The sequence below is a fragment of the Jaculus jaculus genome, chromosome 18 (assembly GCF_020740685.1).
Source record: "Jaculus jaculus isolate mJacJac1 chromosome 18, mJacJac1.mat.Y.cur, whole genome shotgun sequence".
NCBI lineage: Eukaryota > Metazoa > Chordata > Mammalia > Rodentia > Dipodidae > Jaculus > Jaculus jaculus.
Window position 1 is genome coordinate 36595133 of NC_059119.1, and position 27775 is coordinate 36622907.

At 49.5% G+C, this 27775-nt stretch overlaps 1 protein-coding gene across 4 annotated transcripts in view; it reads right to left on the minus strand.

The window, feature by feature from the left end:
* The window catches only part of Iqsec3 (IQ motif and Sec7 domain ArfGEF 3), a 108653-nt gene that overhangs the window by 69752 nt on the left and 11126 nt on the right, over positions 1-27775 (minus strand). For 2 of the 4 annotated variants that reach the window (XM_012951361.2, XM_045137341.1), the window contains exon 2: positions 7097-7183. In XM_012951361.2, the coding sequence (XP_012806815.2) occupies positions 7097-7183 (87 nt within the window). Of the gene's footprint in view, positions 1-7096; positions 7184-27775 lie in introns of those variants that run through there. The other 2 variants (XR_006634131.1, XR_006634130.1) reach the window with 1 other exon arrangement.

Below are 27775 nucleotides of genomic sequence, written 5' to 3' on the forward strand. Positions count from 1 at the left end.
GTACAATGACATGTGCTCCCTTGTTGCAATGAGCATTTGTTCTCTTAGGTTGCTTTCTGTCTGTACGGAAGTTCCTCCTTTAAAACGTATCTTTCTTGTCCGTAAGATTCATTCTTCAGCCTCCACTAGATGAAGACTTCAAAACCATTGGAGCTCTGGTGACTGCTGAGAGCCTGGCAGCCCTGGTTCCTATGTTAAGCCTACCTGAGAGCTGAGCTGAGACTCCTTTGCTTCCAAAGAGACACCACCATACCTGGCTGTTGGTCTTTTTAACCCATCACAAAGGAAATTGCTAGAATCCTACTATCTTAAGCTGTACACATATGTATATTCATATGTGTACATGTGCACCTATGTTTGTGAATACATGTATGTGTGTACATGTGCGCGTGGAGGCCTTGGGTGTGAGCCCTGGGAGGTGCCACCCACTTTCTGTGAGACGGGAGTCTCTCAGTGGCCTGCTTTCATCAGTTAGACTTGACTGGCTGGCCAGAGAGCCCCAGGGGTCCACCTGTCTCCACCTCCTCAGTGCTGAGGTCACAATTGTGAGTCATCATATCCCTTTATGTGAGTTCGGGGGATCGAACTCAGGACCTCATGCTTGAAAGCAAGCACTTTACCAACTGAGCTATTTCCCCAGCTCTGGGTTAAATCACTTGATATAGATTAGTTCTTTTTTATTTTCATTTCTCCCCCCTTGGCTTGATAACTTAAAAAAATTGGGGGGGGGGGTTCAAGGTAGCATTTTGCTCTAGCCCAAGCTGTCCTGGAATCCACTATGTAGTCTCAGGTTGGCCTTGAACTCATGGCAATCCTCCTACCTTGCCTCCTGAATGTTGGGATTAAAAGCATGCACTACCATGCCTGACAATTTTAAATATTTTAATTTACAAAGTTTTAATTTAAAAATTTTGTCTGACATTAGATGCATTTATGGAATGTATTATTTTCATGGGCAGGTTAAATGGTAACTGAACATAAGAGATCCTTTCAGAAGACAAAATAAAACGAAACAAATGTAAATTTTGAGTTACAAGAAAATTCCTGGGCCTGAAAAGAAAGGATACTATTTCCAGAAACCAGAAAAGAATAACCCAGAGTGTCACACAGATAGCTTTTAGGAAATAAAACATGCATTGTTTTCTCAGGAAACTAGGCAAATAGCATTAGTGACTGCCATGGGAAAGTGGGGTACTCTTAGGGCATTTTTGCTGTGTTGGGGAAATACACAAACGAGTCTCAGTTGGGGCCAAAGGCACAGAGAAGGAAGAGACAGGTGCACAGTTCTTAGGAGGACAGAGTTCTTCAGCTCCAAGACGCAGCACTTCTGTTATCTTCGTATGGTCCCTCAGCCCACCTGGATGAGCTGTCTCTGGGGTCTGCCCTTTGCCCTTCCTGCATGGACTGTCCTGTGCAGCAGGTGCTGACCCATCCCACACCACCCACACTGGAAGCTTCAGTCCCTAGAGTGTCATCTGAGGCCTGGCCAGTGGGCCATCTGCCTCCTGCCAAGCCAGGGGACCGGGGGATTTTTACAACCCCCAGCGTTCTCAAAAACCTTTTCTAGCTAACAAGAACTTTCCCTGGCTTCCCCTGCCACCCACTTCCTTCCTGACGTGAGGACACATAAGCCAGGACCCAGGTAGGCTCCATGGTGCCTTCAAGGGGGTACTAGAGGGCAGGGCCACTCTCTTGGCTGATTTATGTTGTAGTGAGGAATAGGTTTCCTTTGCACCTTTAGCCTCAGAGTGACTAACGGAGCAGGCACATGACTAAGCTGTAACTGCTGATCAAATACTAGTCACTCCATCCGAGCCAGCTGGAGGAGGGAGAGGGGGTGGGAACTTTCCCATAGGAAACAGAGCACCCCTGACATCCTTTCCTGAAGGATGTCCCTGCCTTGAAAGGAACAAGCTGATGCCATCTCCAGCTGAGCCTGGGGCAGGCCTTCCTGGCCCCCTGGTGAAGGATGTGAGCCACTGTACCCCAGGGAAGGTGTGTGGACATTTGGGCCTGATCAGGGCTGGAAACTCTGGAACCGACCAAGCATACCAGGGAGACATGCATGTTACCAAAGCTTTAAAAATATTTTATGTTTAATTTATTTATGAGAGAGGGAGGGAGGAAAGGAAGTAGGAAGAATGGGCACACCAGGGCCTCCAGCCACTGCAAACAGACCCCAGATGCATGCGCCACCATGTGCATCTGGCTTACATGGGTTCTGGGGAATCAAACCTGGGTCCTTAGGCTTCACAGACAAGTTAGCACCTTAACTGCTAAGCTATCTTTTCCAGGCCCACAAAATCATTTTGTGTAATTATGGGAAGATGTAAAACCCAAGGCACAGAAAAATAAACCAGTGGAAGGCTGCAGAATCATATATTAGTGAGTTCTGGATGATTGCATTCAACTTTTATTTTTCACCTTTGTGTGTGAACTTTTAGGTAGGGTCTCACTCTAGCCCAGGCTGACCTGGAATTCACTATATAGTCTCAGGGTGACCTTGAACTCTGTCCTACCTCTGCCTGCCAAGTGCTTGGATTAAAGGTGTGCACCATAATGCCCAGCTATTTTTTATTTAAAAACATGTTTGTTATTTTTATTTATTTGAAAGCGATAGACAGAGAAAGAGAGAGAGGCAGAGAGAGAGAGAGAGAGAATGGGCATACCAGGCCCTCTAGCCACTGCAAACGAACTCCAGATGCATGCACCATCTTGTGCATCTGGCTTACATGGGTCCTGGGGAATCGAGCCTCAAACTGGGGTCCTCAGGCTTCACAGGCAAGCGCTTAACCACTAAACCATCTCTCCAGCCCTATTTTCCACTTTCTATTTTTGTGTCCACCACATTTTCAAAAAATCCTGTTTATAACTGATAAATTATATGTTATTTGAGATAGAATGAAATGGCTGGAAAGATTTTCCTTGAGCTGTGGAAATAAGACCCCAGTGGCAGCAGAGGTGGGGTGTAGAAGGGTTTTGAGTTAGACCTGGCTCAGCTTCCAGTCCGGATCTCAGCAGCTACAGTCCTGCTGCCTCGACTTCCAAGACCCTTGTCTGCACTTAGGCAAGTAGCATGTCTGTCTCATAGGATGAGTGTGACTAAGTGTGCAGGGGCTCAGCGGTGCCCCACTGAGCCTGTTCAACACAAACAGTGTCTCCCCTGCCCCGTGGCATGGAAGGAGAAGGAGGGGTACCAGAAGGAAGGTGTCTATCAGGCTTCTGGGGCTCAGGGAGCCCTGCAGCAGGCCCTGTTTGTGTCCCTGCTGGGTTTCCTCTGCCACCCTCCCCTCCTGCCACCCACCTCCCATTACTGTGATGGGAGCCCGTCTTCCTCATCTCAGCCCGTCACCACCCACAGAGAGCAGTGGGCAGCAATTCTGGGAGCTGCTGGGAGGTGGTTGGCCAGTTCCCTGGTCACCCATTGTTCCAAATGCCACTGGGCCCATAGCTGCAATTACAAGCCTATTCAGTTCCAAGAACGCAGTCCTGTCACTGTGGCAGTGAAGAGGAGGTAGAGAGGTGGAACTACCAGGTCCCCAGCCTTGCAAGGGAGGCAGCCGGCAGCTGCTGCCCTTTGGCAAGCCACATTTGGTGAAGGAACCGCCCGTAGCTGCCTTGGTGGGAGCCAGGCTCAGAGCAGCTCATGTAACCCTACCTGGTTATCTATCATGAGAGCCATCCACCAGCCCACAGCTGCTCCGTGGCACCCAGCTGCCTGACGCCCACTCTTAATGTCCCCTTTGCAGACACCCAAGCTTCCACACTTGCTCACTTTCAGGCAAGAACCTTAACCTCTGAGCCATCTCTCCACTCCAGTCCTGTGCGCTCACTTCCAGGTCTTTCTACTCCAGCAAACACCACTCTCTGGCAGGCTCCAGGCCTAGAGAGAGTTGCTCCTGACATGGACCCCAGCTACTCTTCTTGGAACTTAGGGAGGCTGTCCTCCCTTCTTATAGAGAGGCTTCCTTGCTTCTTTGGGAGCCAGTGAAAACCCCTCCAGGCTCCTGTCTCTTTGACAGATAGCAGTTTCTTCTGGACACAGGGGTGGCCTCTGAGCAGATAGATAAGCTGCTCCCACATCCTGTAGGAGATGAGACCAGGGGTCAAGACACGGGTCCCTACATTGTGACTAGGCAGACATTGGGCTTGAGGATCACTGAGGGATGTCCCTAGTGACATCAGAAAGGGAAGCTCTCACTCACCCATCCACAGGGAAGAGCCTCTTCCTCCTGAGCAGAGGAACAAAGTCCTGTAGTCCTGGGTGGAGCTTGTCAATAACTACCTTGATCAAGAGACCACTCCTTACTTACAGACATACTAACAAGGTGGGAGGAATATTTATCCCACTAAGGAAATAATCTACTCTGCCCTCCCTCATTACAGTTGTTTAGAGACCCTCTAAAAGCCTACCTTCTTCTCTGAATTCTAACTTCCCTTTCTTTTATTTTTGGATACTGGCCAAAATCTTAAGCATGTTTGTCCTGATGCCATGGGACTTTTTCACCTTTATTTTTTCATTAACTCTCCTTTGCCTTACCCACCCCTTGTCCGTGTGCCTAATTTTTCATGGTTGTGAAACAAATAATTCAACAGTATGAAACTGTAACACATTGGTTCAGCTTTGCAGTATGGGGTAACCATACAAACTTGTGCTAACCTTGCCCTCCACGGAAGAACAGGAAAAGAGGGACAAGGCCTGGGGACTGAGTGCCTGAGATCTTTCCAACCAGCTGGGGAGACCTTGTCACTCAGTCTCCCATAGAGACCAGATGGCTTATCTCCAGCATCCTCATGGGAGGCTATGATGGTGCTGCACATTGGCAGAGCTTGGTGGGGAACTGGCTGACTGTAGGGAGGGCCTGGGGGATGTTCTGGAGAGTTCTGGGGACCACTCTGTGCTAGACCCTCAGGTTGGTCTCTGAACTTGACGCAGTCTCTGAGCTCCAGAGTAGGTTTGGCACTACTCCCCATGGAGGTGAGATGCCTGGTCCAGGGGAATGGATAAGGGGCTATGTAGGGGTCACTTATAGGGCCAGGAGCCCAGATGACGTTGCGAGTTTGAGGGAGAAAACTTGTCTTAGGTTGGCACTCCTGTGTGGAAACTAAGAACAGACAAACTGGATGGCACATGCACTGTTAGGAGTCCAGGAAATATACAGGGCTATTTTCCCAGAGGAGCCAACAAAGTGACATCAGATAGATGGAAAGACAGACAGAAACAGGATCTAGAAAACTACAGACCAGACAGACAGACAGACAGGACAACTTGGAATAACTGGGCAGTGGGCACTCTGGAAGAGAATGTTGCAGTGGGCAGGGCCTATGTTCCGCTCCTTGAATTCCCAAGAGTCTCCTCCTTCCTGTCCCTCCCCCAGCACCTCTAGCCTCCATCCAAGCCCAGGACCTGCACCTCTGAGGAGAAGGGACATTTCCCAGTGTCCACTACACCCTAGCACAGCCCTTCATCTTTGTAGCCTTCGCTCCGTTAGGGGCATGTGGCTACCTTCCTGCTGTTGCTGGGCGGATCGGCTCCTCAGCAGCCTTCCCACTCAGACCCAGGCTTGTCATCCCAGGGGAGAGTCTGCACAGGGAGGAATGTGAAGGGTGGGGGGGGAAGCAGTGGAAATGCAGCCCAAGCCTGAGCTTCGCAGGGGAGTTCTCCACCTCACAAGGAAGCAAAGAAGCCCTGAGCTTAGGTAGCATAAGCAAAACACTCCTTGAGTTAAATAGACAGAGACGAATGGAGTGGGAAGACCCCTGCTCCGCCTCTGCCAAGAAAGGACATTTTTAACGAGTTGCAGGTTGTGTGTGCCCCAAACTTAGCACAGAGACCACACAAACAGGGGTCCAGCACACGGTCTTTCCCTTTTACCTCCCATCCTCCTCCCAGTTGGCCTTAGTCAGCTGCCATCCTTCCTGAGCCATGGATTTAAGGACATCAGTGGTGGGTGCACCTCCCTCCTCTAGCCCTTTCCTCAGAGTCCCCCCTTTCCTCTGACCCCCAATGATCTCTCCTCAAAGGTAGCAAATGCGTTTCAGGAGGTGCTTTTTTGTACCTGAGGTTAATGGCCACCAGTTCTTATAACCGCTCACTAAGTCCAAGGAATTAGGGGAAAATAATTGCAGGCAGTGAATCTCAAATGTTCCAGTGCTGAGTATTAGCTGTCCAAGGCCTCAAGTAAAGCCCAGGCATTGACATTTACTGGGTGACTATGCAGTAGTCCCTGTGTCTCTTGATCACCCCCTCCTCGGATACACAGGAGGGAGGATCACCTACCTGCTGTGACCTCACTGAGAGGTCAGTGACATTACATATAAATGCTACTTTCTAGGTAGACCAACCCCGTACTATACAGACAAGAAAACTGAGCTCCACAGGGTGATAAATAACTGGGCCAAATTCATTCCTATGCCACGATACTAAAGATGGACCCAGATCCAAGTGAAGCAAAGGAAAGAGAAATGCGAAAAGAGAGGATAGCAACAGAAACATCAAACAGAGCAAGGAGAGAGGGAGAGACAGTGGCATGGGTGAGGAGGAGGAGATCAGAGGCAGAGGAGTGTGGTGAGAACAAGGTAGGAGGGCCACAGGGGGTGGCACAGGGCAAGGGGAGGAGAAGGAGGGCGGCTCGGAAAAGCGGCACCAAGTTCTAGTGTGTCCCTCCCGCTGTTCTCATCCAAGTGGTCAGCCAGCTCAGTGAGGGCTGAGAAACCCTTGAACTTAAAAATTGCTCTCTTTGCTCCTTTATGAAAGGAGAAAGATTGGAAGGAAAACTAACCGCGCTGTGAGGAAGGCCAGGCATGGTACCCGGGCAGAGCACCCTCTGAGTCCTTGCCACCTGCCGTGCGAAGCGCGCACTATGCAAAGGCAAGTTGCTCTCCTTGGGTGTATGCCAGGTTTATCTTTACACGGGCTGTTCAGAAGGGAGAGTCATGGCTGGAGGCTTGATCAACAGGGTGTAATGACCTTGAGAAGTGATCATAGATCCTCTAGGACCAGACGAAGGAAAGAGGAACGGGAGGATGAGGAAGGAGAGAACAGCGGAGCACACAGAGACAGTGGAAGTGGGGCGGGAGAGGGGCCAGGTCGCACCTGTGGGAGGCCAGGTCCGCGCAGGCAGGCTTCTGCTCGGCGGCGTCGGCAGCGGGGCAGCAGAACTGGTGCAGAACGTTCTCATTCCTGCAGGCAGAGCAGAGGGAGAAGGTCAGACTTGAGGAGGGCTGAGCGCAGCTCCTCGGCAGCTCAGGTGTTGGCCCCACACCTGGCTGACCCTTTCCTGCTTGGGTACCCCACCTTAACACCGAGGGAGTTAAACAGTGCCCCAGCTAACTGTGCAGGACAGATGTTGCCCACTGAAACCTTTGAGGTCCCTGTGGACCAATTCACACTCCACCTGCCCACTGCCTCCCGTCTGTGTTCTCACTGCTGAACTTCTGCATCTTTGGTGCTAGTTCATTCCTTATGAACCTGGTCTATCCACCTGTGATGCACAGACTTAAAGGCAGGAAACATCTTTGAAGCACTCCATAGGCAAAGCTCCAAACCATCCGGGAAGCACCCCTAGAGTTGCCTCCTACAGGCACGAGGTGTGCTGCTCAATGAAGGCTGGTTGATAAAGATGGAAAAGCCAACCAAACAGTGGAAACAGTTCAAGTCCAACTCTATGGCTTGCCAGATGCATGCATGGGTCACCTTCTCTGATAATCAGCATAAGAGGGATGAAGTGGAGAGGTGGTTCTCAACACTAGCTTCACATTAGAATCATCAGATTTCTAAATATAACAGTGCTTGGGCACTGCCCCTCGGCGACTCTGAGTCACACGGTCTGGCAGGGGTATAGGGTACCAGGACTTTTTTCTAAACTTCCAGGTGACTCTACAGGCCACCACAATGGAGAGGCAGTACAGAATTGCCAAGGTTTTCCTTCTGCTCTAAAACACTGTGATGCTGACACCTCGTCTGAGCCCACTTGTGGTTAATACTGCAGTCATTGTTGGAGGAAGTCATCCACCCTGTTGCTGTCTTGCTTTTCCTCACTTGTTGCAAACTTAGGCATTGTGGAGTTAGAGGACGGAAGGGCTCAGGAACCATCGGAAACAGGGACTTCAGACTTTCTTTAGACCCCGAGCACCTTGTCTGAACCAAAGCTTTACTTGAAGCCCATTTTGTAAAGCAACAAATGGAGAATAGCTCTGTGGCTAGGGAGTGGGGAATCTATACCACTTCTTCAACATCTCAGTCTTAGTTTTGGTAGCTACCTCCCCAGCACCTCTTGAGATCCCTTAGGCTCTGAGATCAGAGATGAGAAACACCAAGTATGGCTATTCTCATGAAAGAAAGTAGCATTGGGACCAACCTTAATTTGATAAAAATAAATTACAGAAATCCAGGAGTGGTGGTGCATTCCTTTAATCCCAGTACTCGGGAGGCAGAGGTAAGAGGATCACCATGAGTTCGAGGCCATCCTGAGACTACATAGTGAATTCCAGATCAGCCTGAGTTAGAGTGAAACCCTACCCTGAAAAAAAAAAAAAAAATTCTGGAGAGAGTGCATATTCAAATAAGAAAAACAAATTCAGAGGGAAACTTGGGAATGTAGCTTATGAGCTAGGGCTATTGTTTCTGAAGATAAAATAGGGGGCTGGAGAGTTGGCTTAGCGGTTAAGCGCTTGCCTGTGAAGCCTAAGGACTCCCGTTCAAGGCTCGATTCCCCAGGACCCACGTTAGCCAGATGCACAAGGAGGTGCACGCATCTGGAGTTTGTTTTACAGTGGCTGGAGGCCCTAGCATGCCCATTCTCTCTCTCTATATGCCTCTTTCTCTCTCTGTCACTCTCAAATAAATAAATAAAAATAAACAAAAAAATAAAAAAGAAGATAAGATAGGAAACTGAAAAGCCATCAAGAAAAATATATGCCTGGCATTGTGGTATTCTTCTCTAATCCCAGCACTTGGGAGGCTGAGGCAGAAGGATCATGACTTTGAAGGCAGTCTGGGCTGCATAGTGAGTTCAAAGCCAGCTGGTGCTTTGTTTTAGAAAGAGAAAGCACTAGTATCCTAAGTCCCAAGGCCATAGGCAGGGAGATATATGTAGATCATGTGTGACAGTAGGCAAGTGTTACGGATTGGGTCCCCCTAGGCGCACGTGTTTAAACACTTGGACAGCGCTGCTTGGGGAGTGGGCTGAGAGGCATGGCTCACAGAGGAGGGTCACGGGGGGGGGGGGGGGCTTTCCTGCTGCTACCTGATCTGGCCACGTGCGGATAAGTCAAGCTGCAAGTTTCTGCTGCCACTGACCAATTGCTCCCGCCACCATGGTCCAAGCTGTTCTGGCCACTGTGTCTTCCTTCGCATGGTGTCTGTGCCCTTTACAACTCTGAGCCAAAGCAAGCCACTCCTCCCTTCAGTTGATTATGTCAGGAATTTTGTTGTGATGACAAGAAAAGTTATCCAACAAGTAATAAAACACACTCAGGATGCACAGACCAGCCCAGGAAAAAATACTCAAATAGCCATTGGCAGAAAAGGAAATCCACGGTGCCAAAGACACATGGAAAGATGTGTCACATTGATCGGAGCTGGGAAGATGCAAATGAAGGTGTGACTGAGGTGCGTTAGTCCATCTGTCAGGTTGGTAAACACTGTGAGGGCCGCATGGGTGTGGGAGACAGGGCTCTTAAGCACCTCTGACTGTGTGAAATTTTACAGCCGTTCGGGGCCTTAGGAAGCACATGGTTGGCAGTCCAGGAATCCCATCTCTGGGATTTTATGTTTGCAGAAATGCAAGTACCTCCTCAAAGAGTCATTGATTCTGAATGTTTAGGGCAGCACTGTGTGAGGGAGCAATAAGAAATCAAATGAGTCCCCATCCATTAGGGAATGGTTGATGAACTAATGATATTTTCATCCATACCTTGGAATTACACACTTATCCAAAAGAATCAATGCTCTATCTCTTGGCCTAGATGCAAGTCCACAACATATGGCTGAATGAGAACAGTGGTATGCAGAGAAACAAATATAGCACAGTCCTAATTTGCTAAAACATACAATGACCTCCTTCTCCAAATGCAAATTCCATATGTATACAGTTTTGTAAGTGCAAACCAATCTGTTAGCCTTAGCTACTGTAGCAGAATGAGAATGGGTAAAAACCTTTCTTACATTCTTACAAGAAAGTAAAAAAAAGAGTTTGGTGTAATGTTAACCAAAAATTTATATTATTTATGATACCACTATAGATATGTTCAAATTGAAACTGTACCTGGGCAAGGAATTGAGTGTCAACAATCTAACACAATAATTGATGTCATTTCAGGGATTGTGTGTAATTTTTACCATAGCTCTGTTAGCTTAATAGATGATTGATTATAGATTAGATGTAGTCTATGATTATAGGTAAATAGTTAATGCATGTAATCTAGCATTTTACAGAGGCCAAGGCATAGGCAGAGGTGGAGCGCTGTGGTGCAGTGAGAGCCTAGAACACACTAGGACATGGTTCAATGTCTAGTGCGGCCACAAAGTAAAGAAAACAATGACTTTGACCCCATGTGACAGAGGAACTGAGACCCGGAGTACCGTAGGGAAGTGCTGAGTCTTCCAGCACCCTCTCTCTTTTCCCAGCCTTGTGTTCATGACACAAACCAGAAACCACAGAATTATCTGGAGCCACAAGGCCGTGTGGCCACACCTCCACACACATGTGGAGGCGTACAAGGTTCACCTTCAGGGCAGGCCTGTATGTCTACTCTTGGACTTACTCCCCTGAAGACCCTGGAAGGCACAGGTGCTTTTATCCTGGTGTGACTGGTGAGAACACTGAGGCCTTCAAAAGGTAAAGGACTAAAATAAACATGTAGGTATTAGGATCTATTTGTAGGAATCTACAGTACATGGTAGCCCCCCACAAGCCTGTCTTTGGCCAGGTGATGACAAGACCTTAGGGTGTCTCTCCTGAGGGGAGGGAGGCTTGATCTGTGCCCAGATGAGCTATGCTCAGAGCTCCTGGCCTTGTACATGGACAGGCAACGATGGTCTGTCCTGGCAAGAGCCTCCACCCTCCTAGACCCCATCCTCTCCCTTCTGTCCTTCGGGCTCCTCTGGTGTCCACTATCTTTCTGGATGATGAAAGCTCTCAGAGAGGGTAGAAAGAGAGGGAGATAGAGAGAGGAGAGCCATGTCCTGGAGGCTACAGAGTCAGGCACAAGGCTTCAGGGCACAGTTGAGGCAAGTTCTGTCTGCATTCTTTTTTTTTTTTAATTTTTATTTATTTATTTGAGAGCTACAGACAGACAGAGGAGGGAGGGAGGAAGGAAGGGAGAGAGAGGGAGGGAGAGAGAGAATGGGCGCGCCAGGGCTTCCAGCCTCTGCAAACGAACTCCAGACGCGTGCGCCCCCTTGTGCATCTGGCTAACGTGGGTCCTGGGGAATCGAGCCTCGAACCGGGGTCCTTAGGCTTCACAGGCAAGCGCTTAACCGCTAAGCCATCTCTCCAGCCCTGTCTGCATTCTTATAATGGCTCCTTTTCCTACTTCAGTCACACAGGAACTTCAGCCTTTGTCCATGCACTGACCACCAACAGAGCACCAGGATTGAGCTGGGTGGACATTTGGCACTCTCAGATCAGGCTTCACAAGCGGACCCACGAATGCTCACTTGCCAAAAATCCTTTTGAAAAGAGACCTGGGCATGATCCTTGACCCCAGCCTGCCTGGGATTTAGCTCAACTAATAACTAGTTGTGTGGTTGTACTAGTTATTTTTCTTATCCCTCTGACTAAACACCAATGGATACTACTTAAGACAGAAAGGGGTTTTCTGGATCCATTGTTTCAGTCTGTCATGGTGGGGAAGGCACAGGGGTAGGAGAAGCTCAATCAGGAGTGTGTGGTAGACTTGCTCAGGCAGTCACCAGACCAGGAAGCTCTGAGAGAGCTCTGGCCAGAACCTGAATCTTCACAGGCCCACCCCAAGAAATCTCTTTCCACTAGTTGGACCCCACGTTTCAAAATTAGTCCACAAACTCCCAAACCAGCATCTCTAGCTAGTGTTCAAACAGATAGGCCTGTGTTTCACACTGTTAACAGTGACCTTTGGCAAGTCCCTCACTCCCACTGAGTCCTGATTTCTTGTTTGTAAGAAAAAAGGGGGGTGGCCGATAACACACACCATAAAGTTGCTATGAGGAGGGAGGTAAATGTATGTGAAGTCCTGAGATTTATAATGGTTCACAAACACAAGGGGTCTCCATTTATTCTTCCATAGAATGATGAGGGAGTTTTGTTGGATGCTAGGGTTTTATAAGAATTAAAAATAGTATGTGGAAGGTGCTTAGAAACACACGTCCACATAGTAAACTATGAATAGATGCAGCGGTCGTCAGTATGTTCCTTCCCACTTGATCATCACTTGTCTAACATCCACCCACCCACTTGTGCCCTACCGTCTGGCCCCAGCCCCGAGCTGCTTACGTCATGTATACCTCTTCAGCTCTCCTGCTGACGTCCCTCGTTTTCCCCGCACGCCCAGCGCACCACAGGACAGCTGCCATATCTCCCTCCTCAGTGTCCCTGGCTGTGGCAATTTCTGTTTCCTTGTGGTTTTCATGCTTTTACAGTTTGAGGAACACAGGTCCAGTATTTTGTGGAACATCCCCAAATTAGAACCTAAATTATCTGCTGTCTTTCTCACAAGTACTCTGGGGCGATGGGTTTTGGCGACGAACACCCCTCAGGAAGTGCCTTTCTCATCACAGCTCCGATCTCATTGCGAATGGGAATGAGGTCTCTGGCTCCCTCCATTGAGATTCTCTTTCAGGGAAAGAAGTCTATAAGGCTGTTGGTGACATTCAGCTCATGTAAGCTAAGACCTGCCCAGGCCAGGGGACTTGGACAATGACCTTGGACAGGGGAGGTCATTGGGGCAGTTAAGCAGATCATGCAACCCCTGAGGGAAAGTCAGGAGGGTTCAAGGGGAGCTCCGGGTCCATCTGGGAGGCCCAAGGGCAAGAGGTAGATGGAGGAGCAAGAGGGGAAGTGGAGGAGGGTTCACCTGGAGGGCAGAAGGGTTCAGGGACATGCAGGCTGTGTCACCCATGGCATATGCCAATGTAGCAGAAGACTAGACTAGGGTTTGGAGTACCTGCCGTCCATGCCTGGAGCAAGGAGCAGCTTGCGTTCCTGGGAGTATGCCTTTGGAAAATGGAGGCAAGGTGAGAGCCATCTGCTAGGTCCCCTGTGCCAGCTGGTCACTGTGGCTTGGTGGACTTTCCTTCCTGAAACACCAGGGCCTGACTGGGGAACATGCTGCGTCCCTGTCTGTGACTCTTGATGGCTTTGTCAAGGATTCCATGTCTTCCCTGGGCACAGGTGCTGGCTGGTGAAGTGGAATGGAGGCACAGGCAGCTTATGCACACCCCTAGGTCACCTGCCCCTCCACCGGTGGGGCTGTGATCCCTCCTGCTTCTTGCCTCTCACCCCTCCTCCATGTTCCTGTTCTTCAATAGGTTTCAACCAGTTCTTTCATCAACTCAAATGACAGAGAAAGGAAGAATCCTGTTGCCCACCAATGATGCTGCTTACATCCCTGAAATAAGCCAGGGCTACTCCAAAGCAGACATGTCCCCCCGCCTCATCGCAAAGATCAGCTGTTCCCAGACCTTGTTGCCTGAACACGTTCTATCTCCCCTTACACCAGGGCAGGTGATGCTGTGCAACCACCCAGCATCCCCACTTCACCGTGGTAGAAACTGAGGCCTAGTGCAGAGAAAGAGGGTCCCTGCAAGTGGAGCAGAGCCAAGGACCAGGCTTTGACTGCTTCCTGTCGCTCATAGAGAAGAGAAGAAAAGAGAATGGGCCCCACTGGCCTGAGTGCCATCGCCACACTTTGAGTGATAGAAGAACCCTCCTAAGTATGCCGGGCACTGCCAGGCACAGGCTGGAGCCTTCAGGAGAGGAGCCTGAGCTTCCAGTCATGGCTAAGGAGCCCCTCCACCCCCCGCCAGGCTACAGGAGGCCACTCTCTCTCCAAGCCCGGCACACCTGAACTTAGGCTCGGCCCATAGCCCTGTAACCTTTGCCCAGTTGCCTAGGAAACTCCTTATCAGCCTTCACACAGCCCATCCCCCTGAGACCCTAGATCACCTGACCCTCCCTGCCCCTGCCATTACCTATGTGCTAGAATGAATGTCCCCATATGCTAATTAGGCATCAGCAATGAACTTGGTATGTCCAATGCCCTTAGGGTCCTCCCCCCCCCTCAGATACTTATAAACCCATTTTCCCTGACAATAAACTGTGAAAGCTGTTCACCAAAACTCCTCCCAAAAGTCTTTTACTTTCGTACATCCACCCACCCCAGTTGCCTGGACATCTTTGGGGGACCGTGGCCGGCCCCAGAGAAAGAACCCCAGGAACCCACACTAAGTACACCGGGGATGTAGTCCAAGCCTTGAAGCCCTGTAGCCCTAACATAGCTGTAGCAGGAGTCTGGCTGTGGTCCTAGGAGTCACGGAGCTGAACGGGACCAGAAAAAAGAACCACGGTCCATTCTCAGTTGTTGGGTCTTGGAATTCCTAGCGAGGGGATCCCTGGGTATTCAGGCCAAGAGCCTCTGCCTTAGACTGTGAGGCCAGAGCCCATGGTTAGGCAGTTAAACCTCTGGAATTAGCAATGCTGTCTCCCAGACAGATGGGGACCAGTGGGGGAGCCAGATTGTAGGTGGCTGGGCTGGAGGCCCAGAGCGAGGTAGTCTGGAGCCATAGTGACAGTTTGTATGGCGTTGGAGCTCCAGCCCTAAAACAGGAGCTTAGACTGCTCAGGGGGTGAGAGAGGAGCAGAATAGGAGGCTGTTTCTGGGCCAGTGAGAGCATCTAAGTAAGTCAGGAGTACGCTATGCGGAGAAGCAGAAGGGACTCAGGAGAAAGAATGAGCAAGCTGAGACAGCAACTTGGCCAGGGGCCGAATGGGGAGTGGATAGCTGGTTGCTTGCAGGAGGGGACATCAAGGTCTGTGAGCAAGGAGCTCTCACCTGCTTTGGCTCTGAGAGTTTCCTGAATATATCTTATATCTTTTCTATACAGTTTCAACTTTCATAGCACAGGAATGCTTGCATATTAGAACAATAGAACTGAGGCAGGCGTGGTGGTGCATATATGTAATCCCAGCACTCAGGAGCTGCGGAAGGAGACTAGGGGGTTCTAAACTAGGTTGGACTATGTGGTGAGAACCTGCCTCAGAACACACCACACACACACACACACACACACACACACACACACACACACACACACTTTCACTCTCTCACACCGCAAAATGTTATAGAAGGCTATGCACTTGTAACTTCCCACATCTATATTTTGAGAGTCAGGGATGTCCTGTCAAGAATTAGGCAGAAGGAGTAGAAAGGGGACAGAGGCAGAAGAATAAGAAAGGAAAACCCAGATCCCAGTGGGAGGAGGGCCTCTCACAAGTCTCTTCTCCCCCAGACTGGAGGAATTTAACACCCAGCTGGGAGGAGACAGCCAGGGAAGCTCTGATTGAGATGCCTTGGGCTCCAGGGAAAGGACAAACAACAGACTCGTTTCTAGTCTTTCCCCTTGACTCACCTCCACTAGTGCCAGCCAGGCCTAAAGACTACCCTTTCCCTTCTTCTGAGTTTTCTTTTCTCCTAGAATTTGTCTGTATCTAAACATAATAAATAGGAAGAGAAGACCTCCTTACTTTCTCCTATTTCTTGGGGCAGTAGGGAATCTAGGATGAAGTGTCAAAACCACAGCATCTTGTAGATTATGCATGTGTCTTAAAAGCCTAAACTAAAGCTGCTTTGATGACAACAGAGTGGAGGTTTGTATGGCTTCATGACATAGCACGTGCTTTGCATGCACAAGGCTCTGAGTTCTATCCCCCAAACTGCCAGGAAATAAAAAAAAAAAAACCCACAGATGTTAGTGGTTGGCCTAAAGGACTTCATCCATGTGATACACACCAAACAGAAGAGTCTGTGGCTTCAGGGTGTGCAATGATTTCCCAGATGGGACGCAAAAGCACAAGCCACTCAAAATGACAGAATTATACTTTATCAGAAAATTTTAAACGCCAACATTTCTCTGGTTTATTTATTAATTTGCAAGGAGAGAAAGAATGACTATGGGTACACTAGGGCCTCTCACCACTGCAAACAAACTGGATTCTTGTGCCCTTTGTGCATGTGGCTCCTTGTGGGTACTGGAGAATCAAACACAGGCCAGCAGGCTTTGCAAGCAGCTGCCTTAAACTGGTGAGCCATCTCTCCAGCCCCAACTTTTCTCTTTGAAAGATACTTATAAGAAAAATAATGACTTCTTCTTTTTTTTTTAATTTTTATTAACATTTTCCATGATTATAAAATATATCCCATGGTAATTCCCTCCCTCCCCACCCCCACACTTTCCCATTTGAAATTCCATTCTCCAGAAAAATAATGACTTCTTATACCATGATAATAAAAGAAAATGTACAAGACATTTGGACACTGCATCAAGGAAAATGAAGCAATGAAAAATAAGCTCATGAGAAGACATTCATGGTTCTTAAGGAAATGCAAATTAAAATCACAATGAAATATCATTATGTGCCCACTAGAACAACTAAAATTTAAGACTGACAACACTATTGACAAGGGTATACAGCTTTTGGAACCTTCACACTGTTCTGTCAGAAAGGCTGAAAGGCACAACACTTTGGAAGTCGCTTACTGTGACGTTAAACACACACTTGTCATATGCAATTGTGTTCCTAGGCAGTTACCCAAGATAGAAACATGTAAAATGCAAAACTATCCACAGCAGCAAATGCTCATAGTAGGAAAACCCACAGCAACTTAAATGCCCACTGGGAGGAAGCCACAGTAGGTATCTGTACAGTGGAGCACATGCTATCCTCTTCGGAGCTGCAGTAAAAGATGCGAATTTCCTGTTTTCCACATCGAGGTTGCATTTCCGGGGACCAGGTGGTTTATCATTAAGCCGAAAGAATGCAGGGGTCTGGGAATGGGACAATGAGAAAACTGGGAGTGTGGATGGCTGCACAGGAGAAACTTGACACCTGAAAACAAGGGCTGAGAGTCCCCGAGATGTGTGGTTAAAACATTAAACTGAAGATGAACTCACTCTTCAGCCTGCCCTGACGATGGTCTAGACGTGGCCAGCAAGGCTCCTGTCCCTGCCTTGCTGACTGAGGTGTGGGGATTTGATTTTACTCTGGATGGGAAATTACTTTGGGAGAACTGCAACAGGCCGGATACAGATGCAGAATCTTAATGACCATGGCTGACACAATTAGTCAGCTGCTGAGGAACTCGGCCACAGTGCAACCACAGCTCGCCCGCACAGCCCTCTGGCATAGCCTCCTGCCTTCCTTCTTCCCAGCTCCATCCCTCCTCTGGGCCTGGGGCTGTGCACGTCACTAGATGTCCTCTGTGGGGTGTTAAGCCTGCTACAGCACAGCCCTGCCAAAGGCTGGGGATAGGTCTCGGAAAAGTGAGTGGTGACAGCTGTCCTGGCAGCCTGGGCACATGGCACAGAAAACATTGGTTGGATGGCATTATGACAAGCTAGTAAGGCAGCCGGGTTCAGGGTTCTGCCTGATCCTGCCAGAGCGTGTCTTCACACCCAGTTCCCACTCGCTCACCAACTTTCTCACTTTCCTTTGGGGCAACTTTGCAGGTTTTCCTGCCCCTGCCACCAGTGAAAAAGTATGTGACAGACCTGAGCAAGGAGTGTCTGTCCTTCCTCCCCAGCCAGACTTTTCTGGAAACCATTCTAGGGTTTCCATGTGAAGATCAAGTTTGTCTCATGGCAACCCAGTGTTCTTCTCCTGTGGTCCAAGTCCCTCTGCATCACCACAAACTTCTCCAGGGACATCAGAGAGTGTTAAGAGGAAGCGGAGGTCTGTGGAGATAGCTAAATGGATCAAGTGCTTGCTGTGTGAGAACGAATACCTGCGTTCAGATCTCCAGAACCTATGTAAAGCTGGATACTCTAAAATGCCTGCAATCCCTGGGCTGAGAGATAGCTTAGTGGTTCAGATGCTTGCTTGTGAAGCCTAAGGACTCATGTTCGACTCTCCAGGTTCCACATAAGCCAGATGCACAGTAATGCAAGCACGCAAGCTCACACATGTGCACAAGGGGGCGCACACGTCTGGAGTTCAACTGCAGTGGCTGGAGGCCCTGGAGCACCCATTCTTTCTTTGTCTCTCTCTCTCTCTTTCATAAAACATGCCAGTCTGTTGGACTTCCTGTTGGGCTTTCCTCAAAACAATGTCTGCAACTCCAGAGCACCTACTGCAAGGTAGGTGGAGACAGTAGAGTTCTCCGATGCTTGTGGGCCAGGTTGTCTAGTGGGCATAGCAGTGAATATTAGACCCTGCCCCAAACAAGGTGGAGGGTGAGGAGACAGCCAAGCCTGTCCTCTGACCTCCACATATCCAGTGTGGCATGCACACACCTGCATACACACACACACACACACACACACACACGCACGCAGAGGAAAGTGGAGAAGGTAGAGCATAGACCCTTCTACTTCAATTAGTGAAAGTATGACTTGGTCTGCTCTATGTATTACAGATGCCTGTTGGGTTTAACTTTGAAAAGAAAGTTTCCAAAACAAAAAGCAAAAAGCACTGGAAGGCTGGGTGGATGGCTCACACCTATAATCCTAATACCCGGAAAGCTGAGGCAGAAGGATTGCCATGAACAGTGAGGGACTGTTTGATGAATTCCAGGCTCACCTGGGCTGCCTCAAAAAAAAAAAAAACTAGCTCACCCCAAATCCCAAACTTGAGAAACCAGCAAAGCCCTCATTGTCACTGCTAAACCCAGCCCTGCTCGTTCTGCTCTGCTGTCTGAGAGAGGCGCTGGTACCACTCGTCCAGCAATGGCCCTTCATAGCAACCCCTTCTTCACTGCCTGCAGAGAGCTTTGTTGAGCAATTGTTCCTAATGCCTCTGTATAAACTTCACCTCTTCTTGCTCATTGGTGGAATGGGGTTAATAAAGGTCATTGTCCATATTGTTTTCCTATAGCAAGATTCCTGATGCTGCCTTGTGCCTAAAGAAAAGAAGTTTATTTGGCTCAGAATTCTGTAGGCTAGAAACTACATACAGTGTGGTACTGGCTCTGGTTCTTTGCAAACATGGCAACTGGCATCAGATATCAGAAGTGCATGTCAGAGAGTTCGTGTGGAGAGAGAGAGAGAGAGAGAGAGAGAGAGAGAGAGAGAGAGAGAGAGAGAGCGCAAGCTCAGACGACTCTCACAGGACTAATCTGCTCTTATAGAAATTAATCACTCCTCTCAGACACACATTAATCCTCTAACTCGACCACTTCCTACTAGGCTGTACCTCTTAAGGTTGCACCTCTTTTCAATGCCATATATTGAAATATATAGCAAACCAAGCTTCAACATGAATTTTGATAGGGACAAACCACTTCTCCAAACAGAACATTAAAGAGGTTGATGCATAAAGTACTTAAATAGACATTAGCTTAATAAATGGCAGCTATTATGAATGTTTAGCTTTAGGCCTCTCTCCTTTTGACCTCAAGGTTTTCATGTCCTTTCCATACATACCCTAACTTGTCTTCATCCTCTCTTCTCTCCTGCTGGCCTTCAATGTCCTTAGTGTCATAGGCTATTGTGCTTCACACATAAACTTGCTCCAGTGTCCTAAAACTATAATGTCTTCACAATCTTTCTGCCCTGGCTATAACTTTCTCCTTACTCAACAGGCTTTCAGATGAGTTAAGGCTATGTGAACTTCCCTCCACCTTGATCTCCTGCCTACTGGCTATTCTCTGGGATCTTCCCCAGAGTGTCAGCAGAACTTCCTGTGGTGGTTTGAGTCAGGTGTCCCCCATAAACGTAGGTGTTCTGGATGCTAGGTTCCCCAGCTGATGGCAATTGGAAATTAACACTTCCTGTTGCTATTGTCCACCTTATGTGGGCCAGAGGGTGATGTCCACCCTCTGCTCATGCCATCATTTTCCCCTGCCATTGTGGAGCTTCCTCTTGAGCATGCAAGCCAACATAAACCTCTTTTTCCCAGAAGCTGCACTTGGTGGGGTGATTTCTACCAGCAATGCGAACCTGACTGCAACACTCCCCCAGCAAGGTTTCCAAAGATCTGGTCACCAAATCCAAGGGAACTTCCAGTTCCTAGTGACTCAGTTTTCCTGCAGAAGTCGGTGGCCAAGCTTCCTGGTAACACCTTCCTCTGGTGGCTTCCTTCCTTGGCAGAGAAGTGGTCTGTTCGTGTTGCTTTCTGCTCCTTTACTGAAGTGGGTATGAGAGGGAGCCAGCCAGCACACAGAGGGAGGAAGCCCTAGCAGCTCCACAGAGGCCCGCGTGGGAAGGAGCCCCAGCCAGCGACTGCTTGCCAGTTTTGTGATGTCTATCTTAAAAAAATAAGTTCTCTGGCCCATCAGGTCTCTCTTGCTTGGGCTGGGCTGGGCAGAGCAGAAAGGAACTGTCCCAGCAAGTGTTGTCTACATTGCAGGCCTCTTAGTAAACAGATGCATCTTTATATGTTGAGTGTGGCCACCTCTAGTCCCAGCAGTACCCTCTATGGAGCTACGAGGAGACACCCATTCACGGGGGGGGGGGGGGGTGTGGATCTCACGGTGTGTGTGTTGGGGGGGCGTTCTCAAGCCTTTCCCTGTTAAAGGTTGGATCACTTCTGTGATAGCCCTGGGCTATCACACCAAAGTCTTGCCTGCCCTGTGGACTGAATATTCTGATTCTGAAACCCAATTCACAATGAAGAAACAGACTGAGAGTGATGGAAACTTTAGCCAGAGAGCCCAGGAACCTCCAAACTGCTGGCTGGGTAGCGTAACTTCAGTGCCCAGTGCCAGGCTCTCCTCTTGCAAAGTCACCCCTAGTTTCTCCTGGTGCCTGACTGCCACCCTTTGGCCTCTGGCCCACCTGGCTGGCGTGTCTTTTCTGAGCTCTCAGCAGCAATCCTGGCTTACAAGCCTTGGATGCCTATATTTTTCCTGCTGCATTGCTTGCATTTATATGCGTCTCACAGCTCCCTACACTAGAATAAGCTTTCTAGATCCAGTCTCGTGGCAAATCCATCTCTCTATCCAGTGCAGGACATGGCCTGGCATGTGACAGATCATCCAGCTGAATATATAAACAGATTCTGATTCTTGAGGGGATGAAGCACAATGGTGAATCAAACATGCACACACACAAAACACACATACGTGCAAATGAACATATGTTGCAGACAGGGTCACATTGCTGGTAGAAATCACCCAATCAGGAGCAGCCTGTGGGAAAAAAAGAGGCTTATTTTGGCTTACAGGCTTGAGGGGAAGCTACATGATGGCCGGGGAAAATGATGGCATGAGTAGAGGGTGGACATCACCCCCTGGCCAACATAAAGTGGACAACAGCAACAGGAGAGTGTGCCAAACACTAGCAAGAGGACACTGGCTATAACACCCATAAACCCGGCCCTCACAATACACTCCCTCCAGGAGGCATTAACTCCCAAATCTCCAGCAGCTGGGAACCTAGCATTCAGAACACCTAAGTTTATGTGGGACACCTGAATCAAACCACCACAGCGTATGAGTGTATGTCACAGACGTACCCCGTAATCACCCTTGCCACATGGGCTCAAGGTACCCAAGCCCTTTCCATGTCACCTCATTGTAACCCTCACTTTCCAGGAGAAGACACTGAAAGATACTAAGATTCACGTGCATCACGCAGAATTCGTGTTCATATAGCAGGCTTGGGGAGCTTGACTCAAACAGGAAATGGCCTGTGACCCCACTATAACCAAGTGGTCCTTCCTCCTTCTCTCCCTCCTCCTCCTAGTGGACATTCCAGCCCAGTCCCAAAGGGTTGGGGCTCCGTGAGGCCCTTCAGCTCACGCAGCGCTCTCCCCTTCATGTCCCACAAACCCAGCCAGCCATCCGTTCAGATCAAACCTGGTTTCATACAAAGCCCACGAGAGTTTGAAGGGAGCCGGGAAGACTCTTGGCACTGGACTGACAGCAGGACACGAGTTACAGAGCGGGGTCTCACTGTATCTTGATGGCTCCTCTCGGAAGAAACCTCTTTATTATCTGGCAGACTCAAGCCTGGCCGCTGAGCAAAGACAGCTCAAGAGCAGGCGGGAAGCCGTCGGGCCCATGTCAGCCTCAGAGGCTGCCTCTCCCAGGTCCTCCTGCGCAGCACCACAGCAGCTCTAACCCTCTGTGCCCCGAACCCACCCCCTGCGGATCCTGAGCATGCACAGTTTCTTCAGGAACGAGGAAGGTAAATCTTATCAACAAGGAGAGCTGAGTTTGGCCAGAATTTCTGCTTTACAGACACTTGTGCATATTCTAAGGATGTTCTAAGCCATATTCTGTGGCTGACAACATAACCTGATTAATATATTAGAAACTGTTAGTACATATCAATACCAATTAAGTGATGAGAAACTGGAGCTAAGAGAGGTCAGATCTCATGACCTCCTGAGAGCCCACAGTTCAGACTGAGCCGGCACCCCTCGTACTGCTACGCATGGTCTCTGGCATCACCCCTACTCTGTTCCTGACATCTGCGGGGAGGGGGAGGTAGATTCTGGGCTGTGAAAATGCAAGAGCCTTAAAATTAGACAGAAACATTGAATTTCAGCCTTTGTGTAACTTCAATCGACCTCCTGACACCAGCTCTGCCATGGTAGGCACCCAACTCACAGACCTGTTTGCTTCTGATGAGTCAGCTAAACTCTAACACTCAACCTGCCTGTGTGTACCTCCTTGAATGTGCAAAGATTCATACATACAAACACACACACACACCTTTGATACCCAACACTTCCACGTTCGCATTCCTTAGAAGCATCCCTTTCTTCACACACACATTCAGAGCTCTCATAGAAATGCAGAGGTCCGATCTAAACTTTCCATCTTGCACTTGGTAGAAATTCTGGCAAACCTACATACGCACAGACTTGCCTATAGACACATGGGCAGCCACACACACTCACTCTTGGATGTGCAGTTAGCATGCACATGTTTTCATATACAACATGTGCATACACACACACACACACACACACACACACACACACACACACACACACTGATCTGAGACCAAGGATGCTTTGTCTCCTCATGAACCCTCTTCACCATGTGGGCCACGGAAGGAGTTGATGTTCCATGGTGACCTGCCAACCATCATCCAGCGGCTCCATGTGAGTGACATTCTTCCGGTCCTCCAGCCCAGTCCTGTCTGGCATGCCAGAGAGGAGTGGGCTATGGGCCAAGTTCTTAGCTGCAAGAATGTGAGCAAGTGACAAAGGGGCATGGTGCCACAAAGCCTTTCTGTCCCTGAATATTGGTTGGTGTCCCAGATTACGTTTTATCCGGGGGAATCATTTCCCATACCAAAGGAACTCAGCTAGAGCAGGGACAGCAACGTCAGGGTGTGAGAGGCCGCAGCCAGCCTGCAGTTCCTGAAGATGGCAGTGTTTGCTATGTGGCCTTGGATGGACCACTGTAGCCGAAATGTGCCTCATATCCTATTCTTAAGAAGTAGAGAAATTGATACTGTCCTTTCAGGATCGTGTGGCTAAATGAGATAAATGAAAATGCCAGGCGCACAGCAGAAATTAAGCACTAACTGTCTTGAATGTGGAAGAGGGTGAGTTGTGTTCCAGGGTTGACTGCTGAGCCACGTTCCCTCTTCTGACTTTGAGCCCTCCACTTTCCTGCACAGTAAGTAACATCACTCTCATGCTCAGGGTCTGCAGGTCTTCAACCTCTCAGAGCCCTTCCATCCCAGCCTCTCCCTGACTGTCTTCCTATCTTGCTCCCCTCTGGCAACCCCTTCCTTCCTCCTTATGCTCTTGGAACATATATTTCCTTCTATCCCCAGGGCCTGTGCACAGACTGCTTTCCTCACAGAATGCTCATCCAGGCAGGTCAATTCTGGCAGCCAGAGCTCTTACTCTGTTGTCCTTTTCTGGTGGCATTTATTGTCTCTGCTCAAATGTCACCTCCTCAGTCGGCCTATCAGATGACCTTCCTTTCACCCCTTTTCTTTCAGTCCTTATGAGCTTAGATGGTACATGTGCAAGTTTCCTGGTCAAGTATGCTATTTAAAAAAAAAAATTATTCATTTATTTGACAGAGAAAGAGAGAGAGAGAGAGAGAGAGAGAGAGAGAGAGAGGGAGAGGGAGAGGGAGAGGGAGAGGGAGAGGGAGAGGGAGAGGGAGAGGGAGAGAGAGAGAGAGAGAGAGAGGGAGAGGGAGGGAGAGGGAGAGAGAGAGAACGGGTGCACCAGGGCCTCCAGCCACTGCAGCTGTGTGCAACCCCTTGTGCATCTGGCTAACGTGGGTCCTGGGGAATTGAACCAGGGTCCCGTGGCTTTGCAGGCAAATGCTTTAACCACTAAGCAATCCCTCCAGCCCAGTATGTTTTTTCTCCTGCTTTAAGCTCCCTGATGGCAGGGCTTTATTTTTGGTCATGGTGAATCCCCAGGGCCAACGGCAGAGCCTGGCAACAGATACTCTGTACACTGATAGATAAGTGACTCCTTCTCCATCCCTGAATAACACTGGCAGTCAGCTTCCCCTCTACCCCCCTCCGCCCCCGCCCCCCGCTGGGCAGAGGCCACTGTGGCTCCATTTCCCACCTCTTTCTGTGCAGCAGCAGCATGAGTGCTGGATTATGCTGCTAGGTGAGTGTGTTGGGGCTGGTGTACTGTTGTAAGCAGGGCGTGGCGTCAGAATCCTGAAAGCTTCACTTGAAGCATCCATGATGGCCTCCCCGACCTGTCCTGAGTGACAGTCTCCAGGACAGAGGCCAGGGACACGCACATTTTGAAAAACCTTCTCTGGGAAATTTGGAAGCACATCCAACAGGAAGAGAGGCAAAGTGCACCAGGCCAGTCACACAGCCTGGATTTGAATCTGGCTTGTGACGTGGGCTGGAGCCGTAGCTCATCGTGATTGACTCAGATGTATTGAGAGCAGAGCTGTCAGGCAGTTCCACAGTGCCAGCCCATGATGAGGGCAGTCACGTTTCCCACGCGCCCACAGTCATTAAACGATTAATGCCTTTGGGAGTCTTTGTTGACTGCTCCCCAGTGCTCGGGATAGGGCCTCTCCCGAGGTGATGGGTCAGTGCTGGGAGTTAGCCAGCCAGCAGACTAAGAAGGGGAGATACATTCTTCCCTCTTAAAAACAAAAACAATAGTGAGCTATCACCCAGTGCTTTATTACTTTTGGAGGCAAAATTCATCAGTTTCTTGAATTCACTTGATACCATCCCTCTCAATTCTTTTTTTTTTTTACACTTGTTCTAGAGAAACTTCAAACATACCTCATCACATTTTTGCTAGAGTGTTTTGAAGTAGACCTCAAAGATAATATTTTACTCAGAATGTATCTCTAACAGGTAAGAACTTGTAAAAGATGTAACAGGGCTGAAGAAGAGATGGCTTAGTGGTTAAGGTGCTTGCCTGCAAAGCGTAAGGACCCATGTTCAACTCTCCAGGTCCCACGCAAGCCAGACGCACAAGGTAATGCAAGTGGGCAAGGTCGCACAGGTGCGCACCCATCTGGAGTTTGATTGCAGTGGCTGGAGGCCTTGGGACACCAATTCTTACTCAGAAAAATTACAAAAATAAAAATAGATATAATAACAGTATCATTATCACACTTACCTAAATTAATGATAATTCTCTAGTCTCAGCAGATACCACATCTGCATTCAAATTTCCGTAGTTACCTTAAAAACATTTGAATGGGGACCTAATCAAGGCCCACATTTTTATTTTGTTTCTTTGTCTCTTAGATCTCTTTTCCCTTCTCTCTGGAAGCAGTCACACTCCCCACCCCTCTCTTTAAACTGTTTCTCATGGTAACAACTACTCGGATGTTGCTAGAGGCACTGGAGAAGTCTCTACCTCCTGCTGGGCTATCCCACGTCCTCCCTGGAAGCCTCCGCTACCACTGACTTCTAGACTGGGAATTCCAGTCAGGAGTCTCTTACTAGATCTGCTGTACCCTTCAGCCTTCCCTACACCCCACCAGACTCCGATTTTGTGGCAGGCTATACTCCCTGCACCCAGGACCCCTGCCTAATTGGAACAATAAGGTGGCTGGGCTCCAGCCTCCCCCTGAGCACAGAGCCACCTCGTCGTCCCCCCGTCCCCCCCCCCCCCGCCCAGGTCTTTGTTCAGGCGTTACTTTGCCTTCACACACCCCTTCAGCCCCAGGCCCTCGTCCCTCCTTGCCTTCTCTCCAGAGCATTGTCCTATCGCACATTTTTATTGTGTTGTTTATTCTTGGGTCTGTAAGATTCTTTGAAACGATTTAGGAGCTTTTAGTTTATCGCTGTATTCCAATGTCTGAAGTTAGCAACTGAAACATTGTAGACACTTGAGAGGTATTTGTTAAGTGATGATGGATGAATGAATGAACACAGATGCCCTGAAGACATGCCTTTCTGGAGAAAGAATCCACCGTTTGTGGGATTCTTCACTGGATTTCTCATCTCAGCTCAGGACTTCCTACAGTGAGCAGGGTTTAGGAGTGACCACCAGTCTGGTTGGAAGGTTGTAACTCCTTGATGCTTCCTCCCTCAGTCTTTGCAACTGCTGACAACAAAGGCAGCTCCAGGGAACAGAAGTGATCTAAGCCAGAGTTGTCTTTCTGGGCTGAAAAGCAGTCTCCCTGGGTCTTACCAACGTCTGCAGCATGCAGGGGGCATTTCCAGTGGAGCTCCTCAATAATGGCTCCCGGTCTCAACCCCTTTGCCACCAGAGAAGCCCACCCCAAATGACTACAAGGAGGCAGGTTTGACTTCCAACACTCTCAGCAGGCAGGAAAGAGGCGTGCAGACCTAGATTCACAGCCAGGCAGTGGAATTCCTTGCAGGTATTGAAAAGAAAGAGCCCTGGGGCTTTAATTACTTTACTCCCAGGTGCAGTCGCCAGAGGCTGGGGAAGCCTGGGGGCTCGCAGGCAGTGACCCAAGCTAGACAGTCTCTGCGTGGCTGAGCAGGGTCCTGCCAGTGCCCAGGCTGGTATGGCCAGGGGACCTGGGCTGCAGGATTGCTCCTGGCTCCGTGATCCAAGAGCAGACAGTGCAGCAAGTCACCTCAAAGCCCCGGGGGTGTGTGTGTGTGGGGGTGCAGGAATCAAGTGAGTCTACAAAGAGGCACAGGCGGACTATAGCTGCTGTTTTAAAATATTTGTGTCACGGAACAAGTCCCCAAGTAACGGTAAGTACTGTGTTGGGAACACCCACTGTCTGCGCATGGCTTTTCTCTTCTCAGACCGCCCAGTCAAAAGTTCAAACTCGGGGTCACGCCGGGAGCTGGCACAGTTCATCGAGGTCCGGCCAGGAGAGTGGTTGGAATCCTACCAAATGTAAAAAATCAGGGGAAACCAGGGAAGGGCTGGGGTTCTTTCATCGGTGTCTTGGGTGACCAGAAGGGGATGCTGAGTCTTATCTAGGCCACAGGTGTCTGCACGCCCCTTTCTCCAAAGGGCCTCCCCGCCCTGCCGCCAGGGCTGTGGCCTAGGGAGGGGGGCCAGGCGGGGTCTCCTCTTCCGGGGGCGGAGGGGAGCGGCGGGGGCGCGCGGGGCGGGGGCGCGCGGGGCGGGGGCGCGCGGGGCGGGGGCGCGCGGGGCGGGGGCGCGCGGGGCGGGGGCGCGCGGGGCGGGGGCGCGCGGGGCGGGGGCGCGCGGCGGGGATCCCGCAGCGCCAG